We start from the raw sequence: 25888 nt of genomic DNA on the forward strand, positions 1-25888 counted from the left end.
GCCTCGGAGGGGTGCTGGTGAGGTGGGTAAGGGTGGCGCAATTGTGTGGCGAGTGAATATTTCAGAGTCCCTCGTCTCGTTTCATATAAACAAGATGACGGCGGGCTGGCGAAGATGAGAAATCGATATTTCACCCCTCAACCCCTATATTCCGAATGGGGCTTTCTTCGCGATTTCCCATTCTACAACATTGGCCAATCGACTACCCCATCGAGGAGGACTCGTCTACCTTTCTCCAGCTTTAATTCCACCGACCCTCTCGGTTATCCAACTACGAACCTCGATTACGTTTTCCCTGACGCATTGTCATCTCAATCCATTGCGTCACGTGTCCTGCGCCTCCAAATCTAAAAGGAATACTTCCAATGCCAGTGCAATTCGATAGCGGCAGAGAGGCACGAGTATTTTTGTTCCTGGAAGAACGATTCGGAGGGATATGTTGATTTGAAAACGGAAAAAGAATATGAAAAGGGGGGTCGAAAAATTGGATGGGTGATTTAGGAATACTTTTTCTTACCAAGTGTACTTTGATGCGCGTAGTCACGAATATATTTCAATAATTCGTTGGAGCTCGTTAAAAGAAGAAGAATAGAAGACGCAGACAGAAGCGGGGCGGCTTTGACTGTCGGTGAATCTGCAAGGGGTCGTGGAACAAGGAGACTCTGGAAAATCGCGTGAGCGAGGAAACTGAGGCGACCGTCAAGGAGAGCGATGAGGGTTGCGACGGATCTGCTGCGTAGGAGGAGAGAAGAGGGAGGGAGGGAGAGAGAGAGAGAGAGAGAGAGAGAGAGAGAGAGAGAGAGAGTGTTCGAGATATTATTTGAGGTTTATGCTGGCTCGGTGGCGGCTACAAAGATACTGAGGATGGAGGGTGGAGGATGTCAGCACGCAGGACGTGGACTTGGGGAATTTTTAAACTGCGAAAATTAAAGGTCCTGTTAATAATTCAGCGTCAGCGAAACGACGGGGGTTTTATGGGATATGATATTAGAGCGTGCACCCTTATAGCTGTCCTGGAGTTCTCGTGCGTAAAGACATTATCAGGATGATAGGTGCAAAAGGAAGATGAATAACAAAGCGAAGAAAGTTGACTGCGGGGCAATTGTGGACGAAGGGACTATAAGTACAGGTTATAGATATGAAATAGTGGAGAAGCAAATCAGACATATTCAGGCTGCTGATCGATACCGGTAGATCCGATACTTTGGAATCGTCATGATTTCCAATGTTTGGAATATCAAAGGTAGAAATTTCAAAGAATTTACCTATTCACGTTCCTATATCGGATACCGTGTGTAGATTATATAATAGGTTGTCAGCATTATAATTAGGATTGATCCTGTTACCGACGTAGAGTAATGGGCCCATCGTTGTGCTTTTGGATTTTTCAAATGGTCTTACTGCTTCGCTTACGATTTCCGAAGAGTTATCACGGCTTGGTTATGGGAAAAAGTTTCAAGATTCTTGGCGAAGGCAGCGTCTCGACAGCTTTTGAAATATCGTCAACGATTTTCCACCGGTACTCACTTCCTGAGCCGATATATTTGCGAACCGTGGCTAATACGTTATTTATACGAGGAATTAGCGAAAGTTCTCTGGCAGTACGTCGCGTCACGTGGCTAACTAATAATCACGTAAAAGTTTCGCCCTCGCGGCTCTGAAAATTTTGACGTCTCGAAAAATTCAATCAATGTTTCCCGGCTGGCAGTCGCGCCGCCATCTACTGCCACCTTGAGAAATTTCTTGTCAAAGAATCGCGAAGAAAATCGGTTTCCCACGAGAGAAGTTGAAATGGGTAAAAATTGGAAAAAAAGGGGGAAAAATCATATTTCAAGGGAATATCGATTAACCCGATGTAACTTCTTCGATCGCTGCTGGATACAAGAATAAGAAATTACGGAACTCCGACGAAACACGATACGGAGCAAGATCAGCAACGAGTACACTTTCGTTTGGCAATTTCTCTTTTTCGCTTGGTTTCCTCCTCCTATTTAGGGTCGTCCGATTCATCGCTTCTCGCGGGGCTAAGCTCTGATTAAATATCGATTTAAAAAGATTTTTAATTTCCCGAGGGCCATTGTGTTCCCTGCGGCGAATTGGGAAGCCTCCAGGTGTCGGCTATACGTCACAGTCACTTCAACAATGGCCAGCCTAGCTATATCAATCGTCCCAACACCAACATCAACACGTAGCCGAGGATAACAGCCGAAATCGACCAACGCACACTCGCCACGCGCCCTTACAAATTGCCATCAAGGGTGCTAACTAACCATGGGCTGCGTGTTTACGAAAAATGGTGACCCATTAATAACGACGGCAATACCGGCTCCGTGCCAATTCGTCATTGCACCCCGCGGAAAAGACACTTTCCGCATGAAAACACTATCGCTTCGCGAAATCGGCAACCTGTGGACTCGTCCGTCAAAATCCTATTTCTCCCTCGACGATAAATATCAGTTCCTTAGCACGTAACGACTGCAATACCAACTGCGAATGGATTCGAGATATAAGTAAATCGAGTAAAAATTAAGACAGGACAAAGAGAGAAAAGAAAAAGTTAAAAATAAAGAAAAAAATTCACAGTAGCCAATACGGTAGTGCAGATCAATTTTCATGTATTTCCCATAGGGTAACACACGCAGCATCCTGGCACGCGTATAATGCCAAGTATTACAGGCACTTAGTCACTTTTGTACCATTCCCGGCATTGTCCTAAGACAAAAGACGGCGACTCCCAGAGGCGATTCAACTGTCCCATACGAGGCAGCCGCCGGCGTTCGAATAACCAGGCGATGCGTCTGGTCGTGGCTAAATTAAGCCGCTCGGCGCTTATTCATACTGGTTCCTGCACACACGCCCTGCATACGCATTACGCTGCCCCGCATTACGTGCACGCGCTGCTTCATTGTGTCGCTTCGCTCCTTTGTTACTTTCCTTCATTGCGAATTTAAATGGCATCCTCGTGTTGGCTCGCTTTCAGACTTTGAACTGTCTTTCCGTTACAAGTTACGTTTGTCCAATGAACCTTCATTCGCTGATACACAGACGATCCTCAGAATTTGGATCTGCGACCGCCTAGTCTGGTCTGGCTGAACACGGAATGCATCTACTTGAATGATACAGCACAGGAAGATATCGAACGTGATACCAGACCGGATGATACGCACACGTGGAAGAGATCCTCGCTTTGCAGAGCAACTTTATTCTATTATGTTATTGGAAGAGACGGGATCCTGGAACTTTGCGAATTTTCTTTTCTACCAGTTTCCTTCCTTGCTTCTTTCCCCTCCTTCTTCTTCTTCTTCATTCCTATATTTTCCCTAGCCGTCATCCTCCCTTCCTCTCTCCCTGAACGATGCATCGAAAGAAATACTAGTTACTTTCAGCCCGATCTAGACGCCACTCGGAGCCTTGATACATCCTCTCGCAGCATCCTTTCATCTCGGCACATCAAAAGGCAATTCTCGAAATTATGGAGATTTTTCCGAAGAATTTCACGGAATCGAACTCTACGGCTGCGTCCTGCTCTGTGTCTGGTTTGCCAGGTTGATTCGGCTAGTTAGCTGGTTGGCTGCTCTTTGTGTAGCCAGAAAAGGTTTCAGTAGTAGATAAGGGATGGCTGGAACAAATGAGAGGTTACTTCGTCCTCTCCAAGGGGTTGCTAGATATTTCTGATCTTCCGTCCCATCGGCTCGTGGCGCGCCTTCGATCCTTTCTTCCTCTGACTATTCCTGCCGCCCCCGTCGCTCCATCCATCTCACCCCTTCAGCCCTTCTCTCCTCGACCCCATCACCGGTGCATCATACTTCCCGACTCACCCCACGCCCGCAGAACTTTGGACTGAACCAGGGAAACCACTTTTTTTTTTTTTTTTGGTTTTTTTTTTTCCATTTCTCGCACAACGAAAACTCGCTTCGCTGCCGAAGTAGTTAGCGGGCGCTTTATGGCGCCGACAAGTCGTGAAGGCTAACGAAGCCCCAAACTCCAAGAAAAAGGTCAGACCTTTTGAGTCACCCTAGACATTTTTATACCATCGACCCAACTATTTTCTTAATGGCGCTCGCCCCTAATTGTTACTAATGATTCTCGAGCCATCCAATCCATCCGCAATCACTCACACGATGTGGCAATAGTGAAAGCATTCCGGAGAATGGGCGAACCACGCGCTGGCAATGGCTACGCCTGTATTTCCGCTACCCTTGTTTGCCGAGTTTCAATGACGATTATCTTCCATTGAATACAACCTGGAAGCTATTCGGGCCGGCCCAAGGTTTCTATTGGCATTTCAAATAAAAAAAGTTTCTGCGCCAATGCAAAGCAGACCGCACTGACTGCTGAATGGCGGCGGACCAATTATCACCGCAGCTCAAATATGAAGTTCATGAAAATTTACTATTCTACTCTTCACTGAAAATCATATCTCGCGTCACGCCAGGAGGCTCTTCGCGTTATTAAACGACCTGAGTAAATAAACCTAAGAATCCATTGTCACGCATCCTGAAGGATCCTTCGGGAGGTTTCATAATCTCATGTATAAATATAACGTCACATTAGAATTTAGGGGCGAAGCGAAGATCCGGAAGCCGTCTGCTTATATATACTGCTTGTCCCGATGTCGTTTATTTCAAGACCTACAGACGTTATTGTGCCAATGATGATATCATGGGGTAAAGTATCGAGTGTCTCCGGAACCAGAAAGTATCGGGAACTGGATTAATACATTTCGAAGTGGTGAATCCATTTTCCTACCCGAGTCGGTACAGTCGCTTCTCAATTTGTAGTCGCATTCAAACGAGAACATTTAAATAATCCCGATGGCTCTTGACTCGTGAAATAAAAGAAAAAAAAATACCTTCGAGGATTGTCGAGAGTCCCCCCTCTCTGTCACTCTCTCTCTCTCTCTCTATCACTCTCTCTCCCAACCACTCTCACGAGAAATCGTACACGCCAGGGTGCTCCTACTTCCGCCCTTACCCACCCAATTAGCGTTAATCCTCGTTCGCTTTTCCCTCTAATCTTTATTCCTTTGTCCCTGGCGTGGGCCCCTCAACCTCTGCCACAGATTACCGCCATGTACCAGCTCGTATAGTTCGTACCGGGTGGGAGATTCGTGCTTTTCTTTTCTCTGGGTTCCTCTTCATAATTGACATATTCTTTTTGCAGTAATTTGACTTAGTAGTTTAGTCTCTTAGTTACAGAGATTAAATTTGAAAAAAAAAAAAATATATATAATAGCCTGCAAAAAGAAGCATCCGTAATTTTGTCGACCGGGGTGGTGCACTCTTCTGGTTTTGGCAGAAACCGTGCTAATTTTGCTGATCGGGTCTCTCGGGAAGCACAATTCTCCGCGTGGTAAAGTCATGGAATTACTAAGTGTAAATTTATGAGCAAGGAAGAGTGGCGCCGTTCCAAGTGCATTGTCATCGTAATTGCCTGGTAGCATTGTTTGTCATTCAATTTTCACGGGAGACTTTTCATGGCTCGCAGACCCCTGACTCGTGATACCCGAACAATGTCCCGAGCCTGTTGTGCAACTTGCAGTCAGCTGCGAAAAAGAGCTCGTAAATATCTGTTGAATTGTGAAAAATGTTTTTGCTTTTTGCAACGACTGGAAAGGGTTAGCCGAGAGGGTGAGACATAGTTGCGGAGGGTAGCGAGGGGTTTGAGCACGTTGTAAAAAAGCATCCTGCCAACCCTCGCTCACCAAACCTTTCAGGCTTAGCCAGATAGCTACATCTCGTAAATCAGCGGAATTTGTTCATCTGGCTGTACAATTTTGTGACTCGATGCAGTGGATGCGCGGAAGCCACGACCGTGCGAAAAGCACTGCTTCGTCATTGGTGCAATATGAACAAAATTTTTTATGGATTCGCAAACAATTCGCTTGTTCCGCGTAACTTAATTAGCAATTGATAGTACCGATCAAATATTAATTTTGAGTATTCAGTGAAATTCAAAGTATTTCGAATGGGAATTCCCACGGGACTGACCCTCGTGATCCGGAAGAGGTAATTGGCCAATTTTTGATTGCTCGAAGAGGAAAAAAAAGGCAATAAAGGGTGTAAAAGTGATTGGGGGGAGGGGGGGGGTGTGATCGGAAAAAACATAAATATTTAATCAACAAGAAATAATAACTGACACTGTACGATTTCCTTCAATTATTCAAGGGACAGTAAACGTCAACGCGTTACAGGCTGATCCTCATAAATTTTATAGCACAGTGCTAACGATAAGGGTAATGGGCCGTCTCGAGAACGGATGCTGTAAGAATAAGAAGGAAGGATACGAAGAGGAATGTGATAGCTGACCAAAGGCGATTCCGTGGTTCGTGAATGCAATGAGTAAGGTTGGACGGTTGGGTCTTGGGTGTGATTTGTGGGATGTATTTGATATAAAATCGCGTGACCGGCTGGCCTCAGCCAAACAAAAGGTTTCCCCATTTGCAAATTGAATTAAATTCTCAAGAGACACGCCATCGGTCATCTTCGCCGATACGTATAAAAGGGACTGGTCCGTGATTCGGAGGCAAGTGAGTTGCGGAACGTATCCCCGGCCATCGCACCGCGTCTCACTTCAAACCGTTTCTTATTTCCTTTCGCGCCGAGGACAATAGAGATTAGATAATAGACACCCAAAGGAAGTAAACACTCGTGATCAGTCCTGTAAGACCGGTGCCGCGCACTTCGCGCTTTCAATCAGTTTGGTTTCGGAGTAGCCAGATCGCTTCTCGAGATTTCCCAAAAAAAAAAGGTCGATTCGATCAATTTCCCATAAAAGCTGCCAGAGGAGTCTGTGTCTTTTCGAGGGCCGAGTAAGAGAAGAGATCGAGAGCCGGGATGTTCTTCAACGAGAGCGTCATAGCCGGTCCGATGGCTTTTGTCGGCGTAGTCGGTGAAGTCGGGTAGGTTCTCTTCGATGATTGCTTTGATAATGACTCGGTATTGTCGTGTCTCCGCGTCCCTGGGGCTGAGAGTGAACGCGCCATTCCAACTGCAGGAGCCGTGGATTCTCCAGCGAATCCCCTCTCGAAAACCACCAGCACTGGCAACATCAACCGCAATACCTCCCTCAAGTCTCTCTTGGCTCGGCTGCCTCCGCACTCTGTACCAACTTCCATGTCCCCCCTCGGCCACCCTCCGTCGTTCCACATTGTGCGCCGAGCGTTCTGGGGATCCTGGATACGCTTTAATCCAGGATAGACGTAGAATACGCTGATCTTACCTCGTCCCTTAGAACTAACTTTCTGCCCCTCGGCGTCCTCTATCCGCCACGTTATACTTTCCAAGGTGGCCAGGTCGAACCGTCCCTCTGCCTTCCCCTTCATCGCGATTATTAACAATGCCCGCGTACACGAGTTCGTTCCATCGACTTTTGCGCGATTAAGGTCTCGCACGCAATGGGCCGAGAATTTATAAGCGGATCTATCTGGTACCTGAGCCCTTCGCCCTGGCACCCCTTTTGACCCGCCCACTCGATTCAAGAGAAGATCCGTTCTTAGCGATAACGCGATACATCCCTCCTAATAACAAAAGACATGGATACTGTGGGAATCCCTTAGAAACCTCCCTTTCACCAGTCTTCAAGGCAAAGACAGTAAAATCAAACTATACTTTATTTCAATTGTCGTCCCTACTTTGTCATTGTTACTTGCTCGCTGCGGGGATACGAGCAGCCAAGTTCAACATATGCAGGAGCGTCTCCTTGGATGGAACGTCCCGCCCGAACACTCCGATCTGGTCCATCCCCATTGGCGGGGATTCCTCGCTCCGGGAAAGTATTGGCACATCGGTTTAGCCCTCATCTACTTTATGCTGATGGTCTTGTCCAGCGTAGGGAACGGGTGCGTCATCTGGATATTCACCACGTGAGTCTTAAAGAGTGATTGCGCAATACCAACCTCCGCGCCATCTCTGAACTGATCCCCGTACTCTTTACCGCAACCCTCGTCCTTCGTATAACGTAAATCCAACCTTATGTAACTCTACGTAATGCCGTGCTTATTAATCTGCAAGGTCAAAGTCACTAAGGACACCCTCCAATATGTTCGTAATAAACCTGGCAATTTTCGACCTGGTCATGATGGCGGAGATGCCGCTGTTCATTATAAGCAGCTTCCTGGAACGTATGATCGGCTGGGAAATGGGATGTGACATTTACGCTGCGCTGGGAAGCGTCTCCGGAATTGGCTCGGCCATCAATAACGCCGCCATTGCTTACGATCGCTACAGGTGCGATTACGATTGAGAAAATTATTACTGTTGATGGAATACGTTATTTCATTTATTGGATAAGGTATATGGTCAAATGATCCTATTTGTCCTTCAGGACTATCTCCTGTCCGATCGATGGCAGGCTAAATGGAAAGCAGGCTGCTGTCATCGTGGCTTTCACTTGGTTCTGGTCCATGCCATTCACTATCCTCCCCATCACCCGAATCTGGGGACGATACGTCACAGGTCATCAATTTGTTATGCCAGGCTCATCGGCATTTTATCGGCGGTAGAATATTTTTGAAAATGAGTTAACTCTTTTCAGAGGGTTTCCTCACGACCTGCAGCTTCGACTTCTTAACCGAGGATCAAGACACGAAGGTCTTCGTGGGCGCCATCTTCACGTGGGCCTATGCCATTCCCATGTGCCTCATCATCTACTTTTACTCCCAGCTCCTGAAGTCGGTCCGCAGGCACGAGAAGATGCTGCGCGATCAGGCCAAGAAGATGAACGTCAAGTCTTTGGTTTCGAATCAGGACAAGGAGAGAAGCGTGGAAATGAAAATTGCCAAAGTCGCCTTCACGATTTTCTTCCTGTTCGTCTGCTCCTGGACTCCCTACGCGGTGGTGGCGATGACTGGTGCCTTTGGAAATCGGTTAGTATCGATTTTGAGAAATTTGATTTTCACTGTTTTCTTTTACAAATCCTATACGTTCCTGTATGCAGGGAATCCTTGACGCCGTTCTCCACGATGATCCCAGCACTCTTCGCCAAGACGGTGTCCTGCATCGATCCCTGGATCTATGCTATAAATCATCCGAGATATCGCCAGGAACTGCAGAAGCGTTGCCAGTGGATGGGAATCCACGAGCCGGCACCAGCGGTTGACACGACATCCGCGATCACCGAGAATCTCAAGACAGACGAAGCCTGAACTGAAATTCTGTCGTCGCTGATCATCAGATTGGAAGTTTTCATTGATGCGTCAACTTTTGGGGATGATTGCTCTCGCACTGCAACCACCACTCGGTACGGGATTAATCGTTCCTGCTAATTCTAAAAACGGATATAATCTCCTCCTCGGCAAATCTAATAAGGACTAACCGGAAATTGATTTACGGAATATGGATTTTTGATCGCATGACATTAATCCACGCTGCAAACGACTGGTCCCCTTGTATAAATTTAATTAAAGGCAAATTTTAAAGCAATTTTTAGATTAATTATTTCATACCCTGTGCTGCCTATGTCCCTTACCTAGTGCTCAGATTATCGACCAACAATTTTTCGAGTAAAAACTCTGTCGGTAACTTCTCCAAGTAGGAACGTCAGTCAGTCAGCGACTGTAGATTCTGTACCACAATGGTTGGTTCCTGTCCGTGCTAAAAAACAGAACGAAGCACAGGGAAGTCTTGACAAGTGCTGCCAAACGTCAAGAAAGGTCAAACCCCTGCAACGATAGCTACTGCAGGTAATTCCGAAGCTGCAGACGCTTCTTGTAGAATCTTCAGGAGGTTTCGGGTGGGTGCACGACACTCGGAAGTTCTTGGTATAAATCGTAAAATGTGTTTTAAAGAGTCCTCGAAGTGTCAAGAGAATTTCTGAAAAGTTTGAACGGAACTGAGTATCGGAGCGATTGATCGGGAGAACTACGAGTGCTTTATCATTCGCAACTTTCAATTAACATCGATCTCCAGCCTTCATTCCTAAAGACACCCTCCTCCTTCCCCGCCGCTGTCCTTCTTCTCTCGTCACGCAGAGTTCAATCCGCCCCGTATCTTTCATCGAATGTCAAATGGCCGACCAGGTCGACTTTCGCTGCATTTGATATATTGAAACTTTTTTTCTACCAAAGCACACCTGCGAATCACCATGCCGGAGGAAATAAGAAAAACCATCTTGATTATTTCAACCTGCAAAATCTCTACGAGGGAAATTTTTCCCATTCCCGACCGTTCAGAATTTCTTGGCTTAAAAATTACATTGAACGACATAAAAACTTCAAGAAAAACGAGCCACCCGTTGGATAATACATATTATTGAATTATTGAAATACAAGTGGGATCGATCAAGCAGACTTAAGTAATGAGAGTTTCCCAATGACTTCTCTCCGACAATCGAAGGGCAGCGTCTCGCGCTTCATCGAGTCGGCACGAGACTACGATTAATAAATGAACGAATCGCTTAGAAGCGTCCCGAGTTCTTTTTACGAGCCGAAGACAAAGAATAAGAACGAGAAACGTGGGAACAGAGAGGAAATTAGAAACGTCGCGAACAAATAATGTAAAAGCCTCTCGAAGGTCGTCAAATTAATCTTATCGTTAGCAACTCCAAGCGAATCTTTGGAGATACCCTTTTATTTTTAAAGAAAAAAAAAAAAAGAAAAAAAAGATACATTTCAACAGTAATATAACAAAACAGCCTTCGAAGATTCGCATCCGTAGTACACAGCCGATTCCTTTTTATAAATTCCCACGTCAGTGCGCAGCTGCCGAAATACGAAATTTACGTGGAAAACAAAAATGCGCAGTCATCCGAAGAAGTTGGAGGCCTGCAATTAATTCCTGCGAAAAGTCAAAGGCTGAAGGAGTCTCATCGACTGACGAGCAATAAAATATTTCACGGTCCAAGTATCGAGCTACGATGTATTGTCGTAGGCGGGTAATTAGCCGATTCGAGCGCGATTCCACGTAATTGACTAATCGTTATCGGAATAACTGAGTAATCGCCGACTAATTACCCTACGTCTATCGTCACGGTCACTTGCCAGGGGAATTCCATCAATTCCACGAGTCGAGACAATTTCATGCAGTCGCATTATGTATCGACGGCGACGTCACGGAGTCGCACGTACAGTACGTATATATAGTACGTACATAGGGCGAGTAGATATTTGTCGGAATCGTATTCGGAATGCGTAGGAATCCTGCTGCCAAGTGCTGTCATTACATCCGTTGACGTTCCAACAAACAAGTCGGCATATCAGTCGGAGAACAGGAACGCAACTGGATGAGTAGCCGAGAGAATACAATTGGCTTCCTACAGCGAAGATGCTGGAGATTCCTGAGACGGTGGCGTAGACGCCAATGCTTTCTGCTTCCCCAAAAGGTTCGTACCACCGACTGCCTTCATTCCCCTGGGCTCCCACTCTTCTCCCTGGGGTCCTCCCTTCTTCTCTTTCGAAATATTTAATTTAATTTCCCCGCCTGTATTTTTCTTACAAATTGTCCCTGCGAAACGAAGTCGCCAAAGAAAAACAATGAATAACAGAAGCACGGGAAGTTTTCCGCGCGTGCGCGCGCGTCTCTTGCGCAACCGGCTGTTCCAGGAACGAGAAGAAACGGCCGATCTCAAGTTTTCCAGCGCGAGAACATCGCTCGATGAATATAGAAGAAAAAAAGAGAACTAAAAGATAAGGAAAAAGAGAAAGAGAGATAGAAGCGGCGGAGTAAGAAAAATTGTGGCCAGAACAGGTATACAGGTAGAACGAAGGCATGAAAAAAATGTGGGAAATATACGAAGAAGGAAATAATCGGGGGGTGGCAAGGGGAGAAGGGAAGGGCGGTAAAGGGCCAAAGGGGAGGAAGGAGACTTGAACAGTCGAAAGTTGAGAGTCGAGAGTTAAGAGGCAGCTGCCTTATACTTGTACGGGCAGAGTTCGCCGGCGTGACGTCTCCTCCCGATTTTTCCCGCTTCGCAAATTCTTTCACGCCCCCATGGAAGTCGTCGGGACTTTGCGAATTGTCGCGTTCCAGAAACAGCTGTCTGCACGGTGCGAAGCACGTCATCAGCCCGAGAATATTTCTTGGGCTTGGAAACGAAGCTGCCGGTTTTATATTTTCACCGAGGAGCGAAAGATTCGAAATGCCAAAGGCAGGTTTACCTTTGAAATGTAATTGTTTCCATCATGCGAGCGTCCTAATCTATCAAGGAAGACAACGCGATTACACGTTGGAAATTGCCGGGAAAGTCTTGTCGTCGTCATCCCCGAGAGTTACGTCGGGCTCGGTTGGGGTTCCGATGCCGGGGGTTGAGGTCATGAACTCGGGTCAATAGATAGGCCGGCAGTGTGCTTAATATGCAGTTAGTACGTCATTTGTTTCTCGCCGCTCGGAGGGCTTATCATAATCTCTGACGTCACGGCTCCGCGAAATCCCCGTCCGTCGCGAATGCACAGCCCTGTAGCTGCGCTGTATCGCCATCCCACGCGCCGTGTGCATTGTCCATCCAATTTCTGGTACCTGTTATTGTCTAATTTGCAACTATCGCATTGTTACCGAATCGAACTAGAAAGTGTAATTGGAAAAAAAAAATAATAATTCTTCGAATCCAAAGCATAAAATCATCCAATTTTTCGATTATATTTTGACAAACTGATAATTTCCCTAAAGCTGATAGAAAGTTGACGAAAGACGTCTTGGTTCCTTCAACCTAGAAAATTCCCGCGAGAGATCCTCAGATTATCTGATTGTCAATGACGTTTCCAAGGGACGTTCCAATAATCGGTACGCCATTTCCGGCTTCCGCTGATATTCCGCCGATTTCGTACCGGTCTGTATTCGATTTACTAACAAAAGTTCCACGGCGCTGAATCTACCCGCGAAAAATCTTGATTAGATATCCGCGTCAAAGAGTTTCCATCAATGGCCGCCTGTGCCCATTTGTGTGTGCGGAAGGATAAGGGTGAAAAGGAAGGAGAAGACGAGAGAAGTCGGCGAATCGAAGCTGCTCTCTTCGCAGCAGTAGGAATTTCGATTTCGCAGTCCCGCGAGGCTTGTACCATTTTCTTTTGTGGAAAAAACCACAAATTCTTATAGGAATTTCAAAATTTCACCGAAACAAAATGTTCACTAAACAAGAATTATGATGCGCAGTGAGAATGGGCTCGTAACGAACGGTCCAGCGGATAGATTGAAAAAGGGGAGGGATGAATGGTTCCTAGGATGACATTGGCAGAGGGGCAGAGGGGCAGAGTTACTGGCCAAGATACATCCTTCCATTTCCTGACCTCGCGCAACCAGTTATAGATGTTCAGAATTCAATTACGCTGAATTTATGGTGTCGAGCGGGCATATTTATCGTGAGTTCGAAGGGTAGGCGAAGGGGATGCCGGATACGCTGGATGGTCCCGCGGTTGGGTGGGTCAGGTTGGTATAGTTCGTGATAGAAATTCAATAGGATAGACGTCGGCCTGGATAACCGCGCGGTCGATGAGTTATTAAAAATATTTTTTAATTAAAAGAGATCGTCCCGCCGAGATCGTTTTCTGCTTCGTTAGGGGTTTAGAATCCATAAACGGCGCGAGACGCTTTCCCACTTCCTGCGGAAGCAGCCGCGAGGGGTAGCCGATCGCACAACGGTGGGAGTTCAGTCTTACTCCTCTGGGGTTGCTACGGCCCATACGTGCCCTTTAAGTAATAATTGTAATCCGCAGAAAGAGGCAAATTTCTCTACCAGCTTCGCACCAGTTCCGAAACCTCCCTGTGTCTAGTACAGCCAGCCCCTACCCGCGTCATACAGATTAACCCTGCAGGTACCTACTAAAAGTAAGGTTTAGTCAGCACAGCCATTCCAGTTCGCGTACAGAACTTTCAAAGTGCTTGTAAAATTGTACACCTGAGCTTTTCACGCTTTGGAGGAGTCAGCCAGGCCGTGACTAGAGGTTTAACACCCATCCTCATCTATGGGGATGTAATTTTCTTTTTTATTTTGCTGTCGAGCATTTTGCAAAGTAGAAAGATTGATTTAGAAAGCTCTCGAGTCTTAAGGGTGGTTACTGGTCGAAGGGGTTAACCCTCGGAAACGTGTACGAAGCCGACGGATCATTCGAGAGCTTTCCATTTGTCAGAGGGGACGTTTACTACTCGTTTACGTGCCGGGGTAAGAGAGGATGACGCCCCCCGGTGCCAGCGCAGAGGCGCCTCACGGCGTCGCGACGCGCGTAAATAGTGCGCCGAACTTCGGGGGCAGATCATTAGAAAATTTTTATTCTCGCAAGAACGTAAATTAACGGCAGTAATAAATATCGTTCTTATCAGGTCGTGTTTCGCCGCCTTGTTAACGCGTATTGATTTTCCCGACGCGGCGCACAATGGGCACGGATGGGGGGGGGGGAGGGCTGCTTTTGATAAATTGCGTTATTTCGCCGTGATTAAAAAAGGCCGCTCGCTGCCAATCTGACGGAATAATTCAAGTGGACCTACATTCTTCATCCAGGCCGAGAATTACCGAGCCGACGCCGAACCCGACGCTGACGTCGAGATTATTAATCTTGGAGAGCGTTTCGCCACAGTCCAAGCACACGTCTCCGCCCTTGCGTCAAATGCGCCCACCGCTCCCAATGCGAACATACAAGACACCCTCGTGCGATTTGGGCTTCTAAAATTCTCGTTTCTCTTTAACCTCTACTTTTCGAATACACTTGCTTATGGCGAACCGCCTTCAGACACTTTTTAACGATTATAAGATTATAACACGGGCGTCTACCGGGGGAGGAAATTGATGATGGATAAGCATAACTTTTCATAGGAAAACTTCATTGACGCGGGCTACGTGATTGGAAGCAAAAATCGGTCCGACGCGACTGGCAAAAGTCCCGTTTGTTATTGCGGGCAAAGGGTAGCCTTTCTCGCGCGAAAGTACAGAAGGTCAAAGATAAAAGAAATAAGAGTACAAATGTACAGAAACATGGAAAGTCGTGAAAAAGTGAAAATATATTTCTTTGAAATTTCTGATCGCGTCGGGGTGGTCAAGTCGAGATTTCTCTGGGACTTCGAGGGAGGCTGCCCAGACGGCGAAAGACGTCGCGAGACGATACCGTACCCTTGTACTTTTTTATCGAAAGAACCTCGTTGACGTACGATCTCTGGGAATCGTAAAAGGCTTCGAGAGAAGAAGTCAAGAAGAGGGGGCAAGAAGATTTCCCCTCCTGAAAGAAGTCTTGAGAAATATCTGAAAGAAGGAAAGTTGAAGTGAAACCAAGGAAAAGGACGAAAGAAAGAGTAAAAAACCACGTGTTCGAGTGATAAAAAACTTTGGAAATTTTGCGTGAGACGTATAAAAAAAAAATCTTATGGCGCATAAGAATATATATATATATATATATATGTTTACACATGTTTTTAAAATATGAAAAAAAAAACACGAGTCAGGTATCCATTTCGTCCTAATTTTACTTTCCACGCGCGATGGATGCATCCCGCAAAATTTATTCTTTCATACTTTGATCCTGTGCAGTTTTACTGGCAATAGTAAAGTTCACCCGGTATAGGATTGTTTAACGTCAATTCGGCTACCGGATATTTATTTGACTTGAGCACTTTTCGGAAGGTCTTGTTTTCCCTTAATGAAAATTGAGGGTAAACATGGTAAAAGTTCGATTCGGTCATGTCGGAAATGAGGAAACGGAATGACTGTAGAATTTTCAAAAAAAAAAACAAAAAAAAATAAATTAAAAAGAGTAAAAGGGTCCTACTGGGCGTCGGCCATTTTAGGTGTGCTTACCGAGAAATCTATTCAAAAGTTAAATTCGCTGGAACGACGCTGGCAGTTTAAAAGTCACGTGGGCCAGCGCGACTAGGAGTTGTTGTTGAAGGGTGGGAGGATGTGCATTGGGGCAAAACGAGGGACCAGGTCTATACTTCTTCCGTCGCGTGTACAAATGTCCCCAAGACTGAAATACTTAGTGAGCTTAACTGCGTTGCCATAGAGACTGACGCGAGTTGGCGCTGGGCGTCGCGACGCCTTCCTTAGCCCTCTACTAAGGGCAGCAGTCTTCTCATTCGTTCTGTTACTAACGCGACACGTCGCGCACTCAACTACCCGAAAGTAAGTGTGATCGAGACTCTCGTAGATGGCATGCTTCGAATGAAATTGAAAAATTAATATATTTTGAAATATTTTTTAAAAAATTGTTAAAGACAAGTAACGAAATTTGCTATTTCACTGAAACGAAGGAGACCGAATTGAGCTTGCGGATGATTAGCAGCGTCTAACAATTTGCACGATGTATCTACTTCATTTTGAAATCGGACCAATGTTTCTAGGTCGAGGAGTTTTTGAAAAAAAAAAAAAAAAAGTATCTGCCGTAGACGTAGTTCGCAAAATATAATCCAGACGAATGTGAAGCTTGCGAGAAACGGCTTAACGCTTTTTGGTTTTTAGTTTTCGGTCAATTCTTGTACTGTCCTGGTTAAGAGTTGCGCCATAGCAGGAGTGGGCTCGCATGTTCTGAATTATATAGATATACTTACAACGTTTACTACATTTCCTGCGTTTGTCACGCCTACAGTTGCCAGCGTCTATTTCTCCCCCGTGGTTTTCTGGTCGATTTAGACTTGGGGCACTGGGAACTGACGGGAATAAGAAACTCTAGAAGCCCAAGAAGAAAGTTGAGAGAACGTAAAGTTGAGAATGAGGAAAGCTTAGGAAATGACCAATGTATAATCAGTCTGAATCCGTGGGGAAGTACGGCTAATCGATTCGAAGAAGGCTTGAATTTCCGAGGACAAGGGGGCACCCTGTAGCCCTAAAAATGTTTAACGTGCGATTTTAAAATGTTTAAGAGTGCAGGTAACACACGAGAAGAGGGTGGCAGGGGAAAGCCGTGGAAGCCAGAGTCACAGGGGTGCAGCAACAGGACTAAGAGCGAAGGGGGATGCTGAGAGAGTAAGAAAGCTGGCCACCTGATTGGTGCACTGGATTAATACATATTACATGGCCCTTCTCGAGACAAAAGTCGACAGGGTGGTTAAACAAAAGATGAAGTTTTGAACCCTCGAGTCAGACTGAAGCCCTCTTCACAGGCTGCAACCTTTTACCGCAGCATCCGGCAGTGGCTGGCGACTGCCTTTTTTTTTCAAGCACACTTCAATGCATTTTCACGTTTTTAACGCGGTTACCCTTTGCTTCCCTTTCGCCTGCGCGCCAGCCGCGTCTGAAGGTCAGTCGAACGACCCGGCAATTCGCGAATCTGTATTTTGGTATTACGAAAAGCCAATGAAATCGCAAACGAAAACAGCAACTAGACGAAAAAGATGTAAAAAAAAAAGTATAAAAATTTCAGAGGCCAGGGCGAGTCTACAAGAGTCGTAAAAATAGGACGTGGTAGTCGAGAGAGAATACGAGAGAAAAGTCTGGGCAGGGTGGAAACGTCGTAAAATCGATAGGATTATTTGTAACGTGACTTTAAACGACGGCAGGCCGGCTGTGATATTCGAAAAAATAAATGCGAACGTCGCGGCAACGATTAAGGGAAATAACGGCAGGCGGTCAAAACTTTTGTTTCCCGGCGGGCGAATCGAGAAAAGCCTCGAGGCCGAATTTTTCAACCATTAAAGAAGCAAAGGACGCAGCGCAAAATCTTTAGTTTTACACGGTGCAAGAGTTTGGCGTCTCTTCTCTGTCGTCGACCAATGACGACGCAGAGAGGCCAGTGACGTCACTGTTGAAATTGCAGCCTCTATCACATACAGGGATGATGGCCCCGATGTACCATCCTAGCATACCAGGAGGGTCGAGCAGTGGCGCGCGTGCACCCATGTTATGTACGTATTTATAGATAGTGGCGTGTGTCCATAGTAAATGGCGGTGGAACTATAAGGGGGGCTGCAGGGGGGTTGGCAAGAGGGGATCAGGGAGGCTAGAGCTTGCACGCGATTTCGACTGGCTGGTAATCCGGTTGCGCCGGAAAAGCTACCTTTTTAATAGCCGCGCGTCGGATCGTTTTAATTCGGCAAAGCTCCCAGAGCCAAATTGTTCCACAAATCGGGTTTTCGTTTCGATGTTTTTTCACCGTACAGGGCAGGATCGATATTGCCTGCAACAACGACGAATTTTCTCGAGGGTTCGACTTCTCCGGTTCAGGCTCGTTCTGACCTATCGGATCCGACCAGATGGAGGTAGCACAGCAAAGAGAGAACCAGGCAGGAGATGACGCCGCTCTAAGGCAGACCTCCCCGAGTCCCCAAGATCCCGACGCCCTACGACCTCCATCGAAAATACGTCACCCGCAGTCGTTTTAACCTAAATATTGGAAAACGTAGACGTTTCGTCGCGATTCCCGATTGCGCAACTACCCACTCTATCTGATAGTAACGGGAACCACCCCTTGCTCTCCGGAAGTAATCCTTTGCCACGTGGACCACACCGTCCGTACCATCTGAATTTCCCAGGCCGTCGATCTACGTGCACAATTTTAAACCTCGATGGACTAATTAATTTAATTATGACGCAATACCTTAGGAGTCTCGTTCGCGGTTGGTTCACGTGAAATACATGAAATTCAGTGGAACGTCTATTGTCCCTTGTTTCGTGTCAACTGGCGTATACGCGGGAATGTGTCCCAATTACTCGGAGTAGGTCGACAAAGTGAATCATTTTAATTAACTCCGATCTAATTGGCGCGACGCGAAATCGCACCGTTAAGATAGACGATTCAGAAAACCCCCTGGACTCGCCAGTCGCCTCCCTCCTCCCTTCGCCTCTCGCCTCTCGACTCGCTCTGTATCACTCACACCGAAAGATACACGCGGCCGCCCCTATAGCTATCCGAGGGGTGTGCAGAAGGGGGAACACGTAGCAGGCGCAAGCGCGCGCATCAACGCTCAAGGGTTGCTTTGGATTCAGTTAAAGCCCCGTCGGCGAAGGGGTAGGTCGCGTTTCTAACCTTCAGCGACAACGTGTTTCGTGATTGACCCTCCAACGGAAGCTGCGTACTGCTTGCAGACGTACCTTACATACGTGTTATTGAATTCTTGATAAATTTTATCAAAAGTGGGCTAACGAGGTGTATGCGAGTAAATAATTTATTTATTCGATTTTCGGCCAAACATTAAATACGTATAGCGTTATACATATAATATATATATATATATATATATATATATCCTCACGGTAGACACAATATATCAAAAGAAGGTACATATCAATTTCTGAAAGCTCGGGTGGGTCACGAACTTCCCCCCCTGCTCATTAGTGTCCTCCGGTGACAAGAATTAAAGTGTCGATAACGAGATCCGAGGGGGCAACCTCCTTCCAGAAGGAGGAGCAACGAGCAAGTTCTGAGTCCTGAGGGCAAGGAAGAGAAAAAAAAGGAGACGTAGGAAGAAGGGTGGAAGAACGAAGAGGGAGAGCGTGGGAGAAAAAATAAAAGGAGTTACGTAATAAAGAAAATAACAAAAAAAAATATACGGATCCTCCGTAATATCGGTATCGTGGGAATTGGTTATTCTGTGTATTCTCGACTTACGTCCCGGGTATCCGTATATCTGACGGTTCTCGATATCCTCGGTAAACGTAGTGAAAGCCGTGCCGTGGTGGTGGTGTCTCGAGAAAGGAAATTCCTCGGGGAAAAGTCCAAGAGAAGGGAAAAGGAGATAGCGAGGAATCATAGGAGAAATAAAACATGTGGTGATTTCATCGGATCTTGTACGGATCTTACGCCGTCGCCGAGAGATCGGTAAGTCGCGCATCTCAATTTGCCTCTACAATATTTATTTCGTTAGTTCTATAGGAATGCATTGTATTGTAATCTCCATTGCGTTCGAGGGTATTTTATTTTTCATGTATTTTACGCTCAAGCGATTTTCAAGGACGCAGCATTATTCCTTGAAAATTCTTATGAAAATGAGACTGAGTGACTGACCTCTATGTGTGTTAGTGGATTTATGGGTTAGTACTTTCGTGAAGGAATTCTTGGTGAGTGACGAAGGCAAAGAACGTTTGTCGGGCTGTTAAACGGCGACGACTATGAGAACCGCGTATTAAATTAATTATGAGTGGACCGCGCGCACGAGTGGCGACATTTAAATCGGCCGTCTCTCTAATTAAACTAAAAATCCTATACGCTCTCGTGGCCTTATTTCTCTCTCTCGGCGGGACTTAATTGTCGCACTTAAGTTCGTTAATTTTTCATGGAATGGCCTCTCTCCTGGGATTTTACTCTTTACTCGTTATCTCCTCCATTCTCTTCCTAGCGGGTCGCTTCGCTTCGCAGAAAGGTCTAAGCTCGCGCGAGTACACCGGCTGACCTACGAGATCCCAGCTTTGGAGCCTAAAGTCCAATTAGTTAACTATATCCCCGGCGTGTAACGCGAATACACTCGGAAGCCACATTCGAATCCCTCGAGTTGACTCAAGAGAATCCACGAAGAAATTTTTCGTGAATTAGATCGACCATTTTTACAGAAAATAATAAACTTGTCAACGGCAATTGTCAGACGAGGAGTAGGTTGAGCCACGTGACGCATCGTATCTTATTTCAAAACAAGACAGCTCAAAGATGAAAGGCCAAAGAAGAGAATGCAGAGCGACAGACGACAGGAAAGGAATTGGGAAAAGAAGAGGAAGTTGAAAGAGAATAAAAAGTGGAGCCGAAGGAAAACAAGAGTGTCAAACAATTTCAAGGAGGGAGGAACGCAATTTTAAAAAGATCCTCCCCCTTCGTCCCCCTTCATCCCCCAATCCTTCAAGACAACCTTCGCCTCGGCTCGTTTACCTTTCATAAAGCGGCGTCTGCAGCCGCGTTTCTAGCTCGTCTCCCAGTCTAAGCTGATCGCCCAGGTGCCCAAAAGTCCTGGGCGAGACTTCAAGACGGCTTCAAATAAAATTGTCCGGTTAATACGAGACGGATTTATCGAATTGGATGACGTGGACTCGATAAATTGTCCTCCCCCAACTATCTCCCACGGGAAGCTTTCTCCACGGGACGTTTAAAGGGACTTTTCCCACGTCCACCAAGAAGCCCCAGGCGCTCCAAGAATTCTCGGAGAAACGTACCTCGTCCAGGCTTCTCGCGATCGCCAGCCAGAAGGCCCAGCTATCCCTCTGCCTCCAGCAGACAGCAAACCCGAAGGTAGAGCGATAACAATCGAATCTCCAGAGAGAGACTAGACAGTCGAAAATTAAGCGGCTGGTTACGGCATAGCGAACCAATAGTTATTGGTTGCGCAGGCAAAGGTTAGCAAACTCGAAACTCGCTTTACGAGAAGCTTAATAAAGGCATGTTTCGCGAGATTCTCGCTAGTCGGCGCTGCTCACTCGCAACTCAACCCCCTTGGCCACCCTCACAAGTTAATCGCTGATAACGGCTAAAACTAACTTTTTAAGCTCGCAATATCGTGCTCACCTATAACGTACTGCGAGGGCTCCTCTCTTACGCCTTCGGCTAGACCGACCTGCTGCTCCACCATCACTACCCACATCTACCCTTACGGTACAAGCTACCCCTCTGACACATTCACCCTTACACGTCGCACGGGTTGCCAGGCCCTCCGTTTGGCTACTTCGCACGTCTCACCGGGCGCCGAATTCGCTCGACTGTTTTCGAAAGGGCGAAACTTCAGCCTGAATCGCTCGCTGCTCTAAATTTTCAGCATCGGCGACACCAGTAGCCGTGCATCGCTCAGCACAGGCCTGTGACAGAGCGCACTTGTTACGTATCGACGTACCTCGAAACAGCTGCTAGGACTCTACTTTTTTAATGGTCCACTAAGGCGACTTCGAACTTTTCTCCTTTCTTACTTTACGGGCCGCCGAGACTCCTCTAGCAGGATCTCTGTCTTTAACTTTTAGTGCTTCTACTTGCAATCTTTTTTTTTTCTCACTTTCCGGAATTACTGATACGCGTGTAATTTCCATTGGTCGAACGACCTCCACGTGGTATCCTGACGTAACTTGACAAATTGGAATTTTTGCATTACTCGGTGTATACAACATTTCCCATATCGGACATTATCCTAATTCACTTAAAAATGCATGAGCCTTTTTAGGACGAAAGAGGAAAGAGTATCGATTGCCTGATTACTCGTGAACGTAGAGGTACTAGTCGTCAGAAATACTTTATTCAACTTCCTCAAGTTCATGTCATATAGTCCACGGCGAAGGTCAAATCAGCCAAGTTCGAGGATATCAAACTCGGTCGATCAAGGCCACGGGATATTATTACGAAATACTGGCAAACTTTTATTCCCTAAACTGTTTCTCTCCGTCACGACCAAATAAACGTATGTCACTCGCAGTGTAAGTATAGCAAAGCTCGGTTCTCTCCCCGCTGTTCAATCTTTTCTCTGATTACTTTTTGAGCTGCATATTTGAAATTCGTCACGGCTCCCGCTGGGCCGGAAAGGCGGGTTCGAATGAACGCGAACGGCCAGAGACGTAGCGACCTCAAGGCGCGGTCATCCTTCGTCGACATTTTCAAACGGTATTGCTTTCCTCGGGACGGTTGGTGAATATTATGTAGGTCAAAGAAGGGAAAGAGCAATGGAAAAGGGATACAAATGGTTTGGCAGGAAGAAAGTCTTTTCATGCAACTCGTTTACCGATTGAAATTGCCCGTTTAATTAATGTCGGGCAGGCTAATTAATCATTCGCCAGTTGAAGCAAGGATCGATCAAGGAAATCACGTAATTTTTAATAGTCCCTTCGGGACCCCAGTACCCCTCTTGTCTGCTTAAAGTTTTACGTCTCAAAGTCGGCATCCATTTTCCCGTGAATATATTCATGCACTCTAACGTGGAACTAGTCAGGTCGATAATTACTCCATGAAGGACCAAAATAATCCTCCCACTACCCGATCTGTATACTTTGAAAAAATATACCTGAAATGCACCTCTGTGAAGTTGGCCCCTCATTATGAAAATTAATTTTAAAAAGTTAGAGTTCTCCATGCCCCCGGAAGAGTTCTAGAGTTCCTGATAGTTTTTAGAAATAGTTCTGTCGATTAAATGCAAAAAATTGCGATATTTGGAATTGGGGGGCCAACTTCACGGCGCCCCCCATTTTTGAAAAAATGTAATTTTTTTGATAGTTCTGAATAGATTAACAATAGTTCTACAGTTCTCTGCACTTTTCATCAATAGTTCCGGTCATTATCCGCTTCAAAATAAAGTTTGAAAAAATAAGTCAGCCCCCCATCTTTTAAAAAAATCGTATTTTTTTTAGTGTTCCGAATAGTTCTCAAAGAGTTCTACAGTTCCCTATAGGTTTTGGGTACAATACATATCCAAATTTCGTCAAAAAATCATGTTCAAAAAAGTATTTCAAAAAATCAATTAATCGTATAAAATCCGAGACCCCCAGAATACTCGATGGATTAATCAAGCCCAGGTATTCGTTTTGTAGAACTCTTTGAGAACTATCCGGAAATCTTCATTTTTTTCTTTCCAAATTAACCCCACACGATGGAGAATCTTCAAAGTGCCAGAACTCTTTCAATTTTAATTTCTCAGCTTTTTACCATTAGAATTATCGATAGAACTCTTTGAGAATGATTTTTCGACTGTGGGATTGTCAGATTTTGTACCCGCTCTCAGCGCTATCCAGAACCAACGACGTGGACGTGGCGGTGTTTTGGTTCCTTTTGTTATTTTTTATTTGTTTTAATATTTCCTTTTTTAAATTGAACGTTGTTCATATGTTTTTTAATTTAATTAGATCAGATTAGATTGTAATTTATATTGTAAGATTAAATTGTAAGGTTAAGATTGGAATTAAGTTAATATAGAAACGAAGTTGTCGTGAAACTTTTATTAAGCCAAGACATATATTATGACGTGCGGAAATATATTTTCGTCGGTTTGGGCTAGCGATCGTTGTTTCCGCATGTCATCGTACGTATACCAGATAGAACCTACCTTGATCGCTGCTACATAATGCCCATTATATTTATTTGCAGCGTATTGCTGGTACAAAATAAGTCCAGCTACTGTGTAAATTCGTCCACCTATTAAAATGGTTTTTGCAACATTGTGTAGATTGCATAACAGTTGAAGAGTTCCGGGAGTTCTAATGGGAATTCCGGATAGTTCTCAAAGAGTTCGACAAAACGAATACCTGGACTTGATTAATCCATCGAGTATTCTGGGGGTATCGGATTTTATACGATTAATTGATTTTTTGAAATACTTTTTTGAACATGATTTTTTGACGAAATTTGGATATGTATTGTACCCAAAACCTATAGGGAACTGTAGAACTCTTTGAGAACTATTCGGAACACTAAAAAAAATACGATTTTTTAAAAGATGGGGGGCTGACATATTTTTTCAAACTTTATTTTGAAGCGGATAATGACCGGAACTATTGATAAAAAGTGCAGAGAACTGTAGAACTATTGTTAATCTATTCAGAACTGTGACAAAAATTACATTTTTCAAAAATGGGGGGCGCCGTGAAGTTGGCCCCCCATTTCCAAATATCGCAATTTTTTGCATTTAATCGACAGAACTATTTCTAAAAACTATCAGGAACTCTAGAATTCTTCCGGGGGCAAGCAGAACTCTAACTTTTTTAAATTAATTTTCATAATGAGGGGCCATCTTCACAGAGGTCTGAAATGCCGACCTGATCTCCATCCGATCTTCTCCGTTATACCTTCGCTCACTTTAACTAGTCCCCAGATACTAGCTCACGGCTTTAGTTACTTGCTTCAGCTTTGCATACTTTAAGGTCCTTAGTAACCATCCCCTGCCAGACGCCATTATTCGAAACTTTCATGGCCACGTACAGAGGACTGGCTAATGCAAGCACAGAATTAGATTCTCACGTACTTGGCCAATTTTCACGTATCGGGCAAGGGTGGACGTCGTGACGTCACATTGCGTCGCGTCGTGGACACTTTTCACGAGAGCCACACGCTCCGCCAATTTTCGGACACGCTCGATGCGGATTCACATCGTGCATCCCTAAAGGACTCTGAGGTTTCTGTACTAGCTTGATTCACCCGAGTAGAAGAACGAAGAACAATTGATCGAGAACGCAGCAGAATGGATCGAAGCTATAAAATCGAAATCCCTCACCAATTATTAAATCGGTGACTACTCACCGAAGCTGGTTAAGCTGATCCGTGAAGGCCAAGATCTGCATTCAGGGAACACGCGTTTGGGCACTGCACTAAAGCACAACACTGCATCTACGAAAAACACGGGAAAGATCGTTAGGATTTTCTGGATATAGCGAGAGCAACGCGAAAACTATGCAGGCGAGAACTTTTTGTACCGTATAGGAAACGCAGCTAGAAAAAGTATAAACAAACAACCCGCTAGCGCGAGGCAGTTCCTGGCACCCCGATCGGTGTCCCGAGACAGACTGCTTTGGCAATAGTCACATTCGTGAACCGATCGTTCTGATTGGTTTCGAGCGCCTCGATCTCAACTCAACAACAAATCTTTCCTAGAGCATTGGCGGAACTGCACGAATTAACCCGAGCGGCGACCAAAGAGTGAGAACGTTATCCGAATCGGTAGCTGGAGTCGCCTCGTGACTGTGAATCGAAAAATCACGTCCTAATATGTATAATCAAACCCACGTATACGAGTTAAATATATATTTCATCCGTAAACCATATTTCAACTCGCACAGATCCAAAGTCAAAAACGACGCGAGGATCAACGCTTGCGTCGAGTCTGTTAAGAGGAATCTCGTGTACGTTGTACACAAAGGGAAACACACTGTACGCGAGCGACCATTGCGCAACATCAAGGCTGAAAACGTTGGATAAAATTAAAAAATTAGTGCCAGGCATTTCCCCGGAGAGGCATTAATCTCATCGACAGGGTGGTACAAGGTGATTATGAAAGGGGGTGGTACGGGATGCCTGCTACCGTAGGTAGGGGGATGAGAGCGTTTTAACGCTGGAATATTCCAGGCGGGTTAAAGGGGATGTAAAGGGGATCGC

At 45.5% G+C, this 25888-nt stretch overlaps 3 protein-coding genes across 11 annotated transcripts in view; 2 read left to right on the top strand and 1 right to left on the bottom strand.

The window, feature by feature from the left end:
- Positions 1-25888, bottom strand: part of LOC107264621 (synaptogenesis protein syg-2) — a 136479-nt gene that overhangs the window by 44415 nt on the left and 66176 nt on the right. For 8 of the 9 annotated variants that reach the window (XM_025081882.1, XM_025081883.1, XM_025081880.1 and 5 more), the window contains one exon: positions 25037-25123. The exons of the other annotated variant lie outside the window; for it this stretch is intronic. The gene's annotated coding sequence lies outside the window, so the exon portion shown is untranslated. The remainder of the gene's footprint in view (positions 1-25036; positions 25124-25888) is intronic. 9 annotated transcript variants of the gene reach the window in all.
- Positions 6837-9422, top strand: LOC107264619 (opsin, blue-sensitive). The gene is made up of 6 exons (XM_015733062.2): positions 6837-6901; positions 7673-7864; positions 8013-8228; positions 8326-8456; positions 8536-8866; positions 8938-9422. Exons 1-6 carry the CDS (start codon positions 6837-6839, stop codon positions 9143-9145), a joined length of 1143 nt encoding a protein of 380 aa, XP_015588548.1. The 3' UTR covers positions 9146-9422.
- The window catches only part of LOC107264618 (tyrosine-protein phosphatase Lar), a 266051-nt gene continuing 259020 nt past the window's right edge, over positions 18858-25888 (top strand). Inside the window, exon 1 of the mRNA XM_025081875.1 lies at positions 18858-19669. The gene's annotated coding sequence lies outside the window, so the exon portion shown is untranslated. The remainder of the gene's footprint in view (positions 19670-25888) is intronic.

The sequence above is a fragment of the Cephus cinctus genome, unplaced genomic scaffold (assembly GCF_000341935.2).
Source record: "Cephus cinctus unplaced genomic scaffold, Ccin1 Ccin1_scaffold0189, whole genome shotgun sequence".
NCBI lineage: Eukaryota > Metazoa > Arthropoda > Insecta > Hymenoptera > Cephidae > Cephus > Cephus cinctus.

Coding starts and splice junctions, on each gene's coding strand:
- LOC107264619 (XM_015733062.2), top strand. CDS start 6,837: ATGTTCTTCAACGAGAGCGTCATAGCCGGTCCGATGGCTTTTGTCGGC. Junction 7,865..8,012: donor GTCATCTGGATATTCACCAC/GTGAGTCTTAAA, acceptor TTAATCTGCAAG/GTCAAAGTCACTAAGGACAC. Junction 8,457..8,535: donor CTGGGGACGATACGTCACAG/GTCATCAATTTG, acceptor AACTCTTTTCAG/AGGGTTTCCTCACGACCTGC.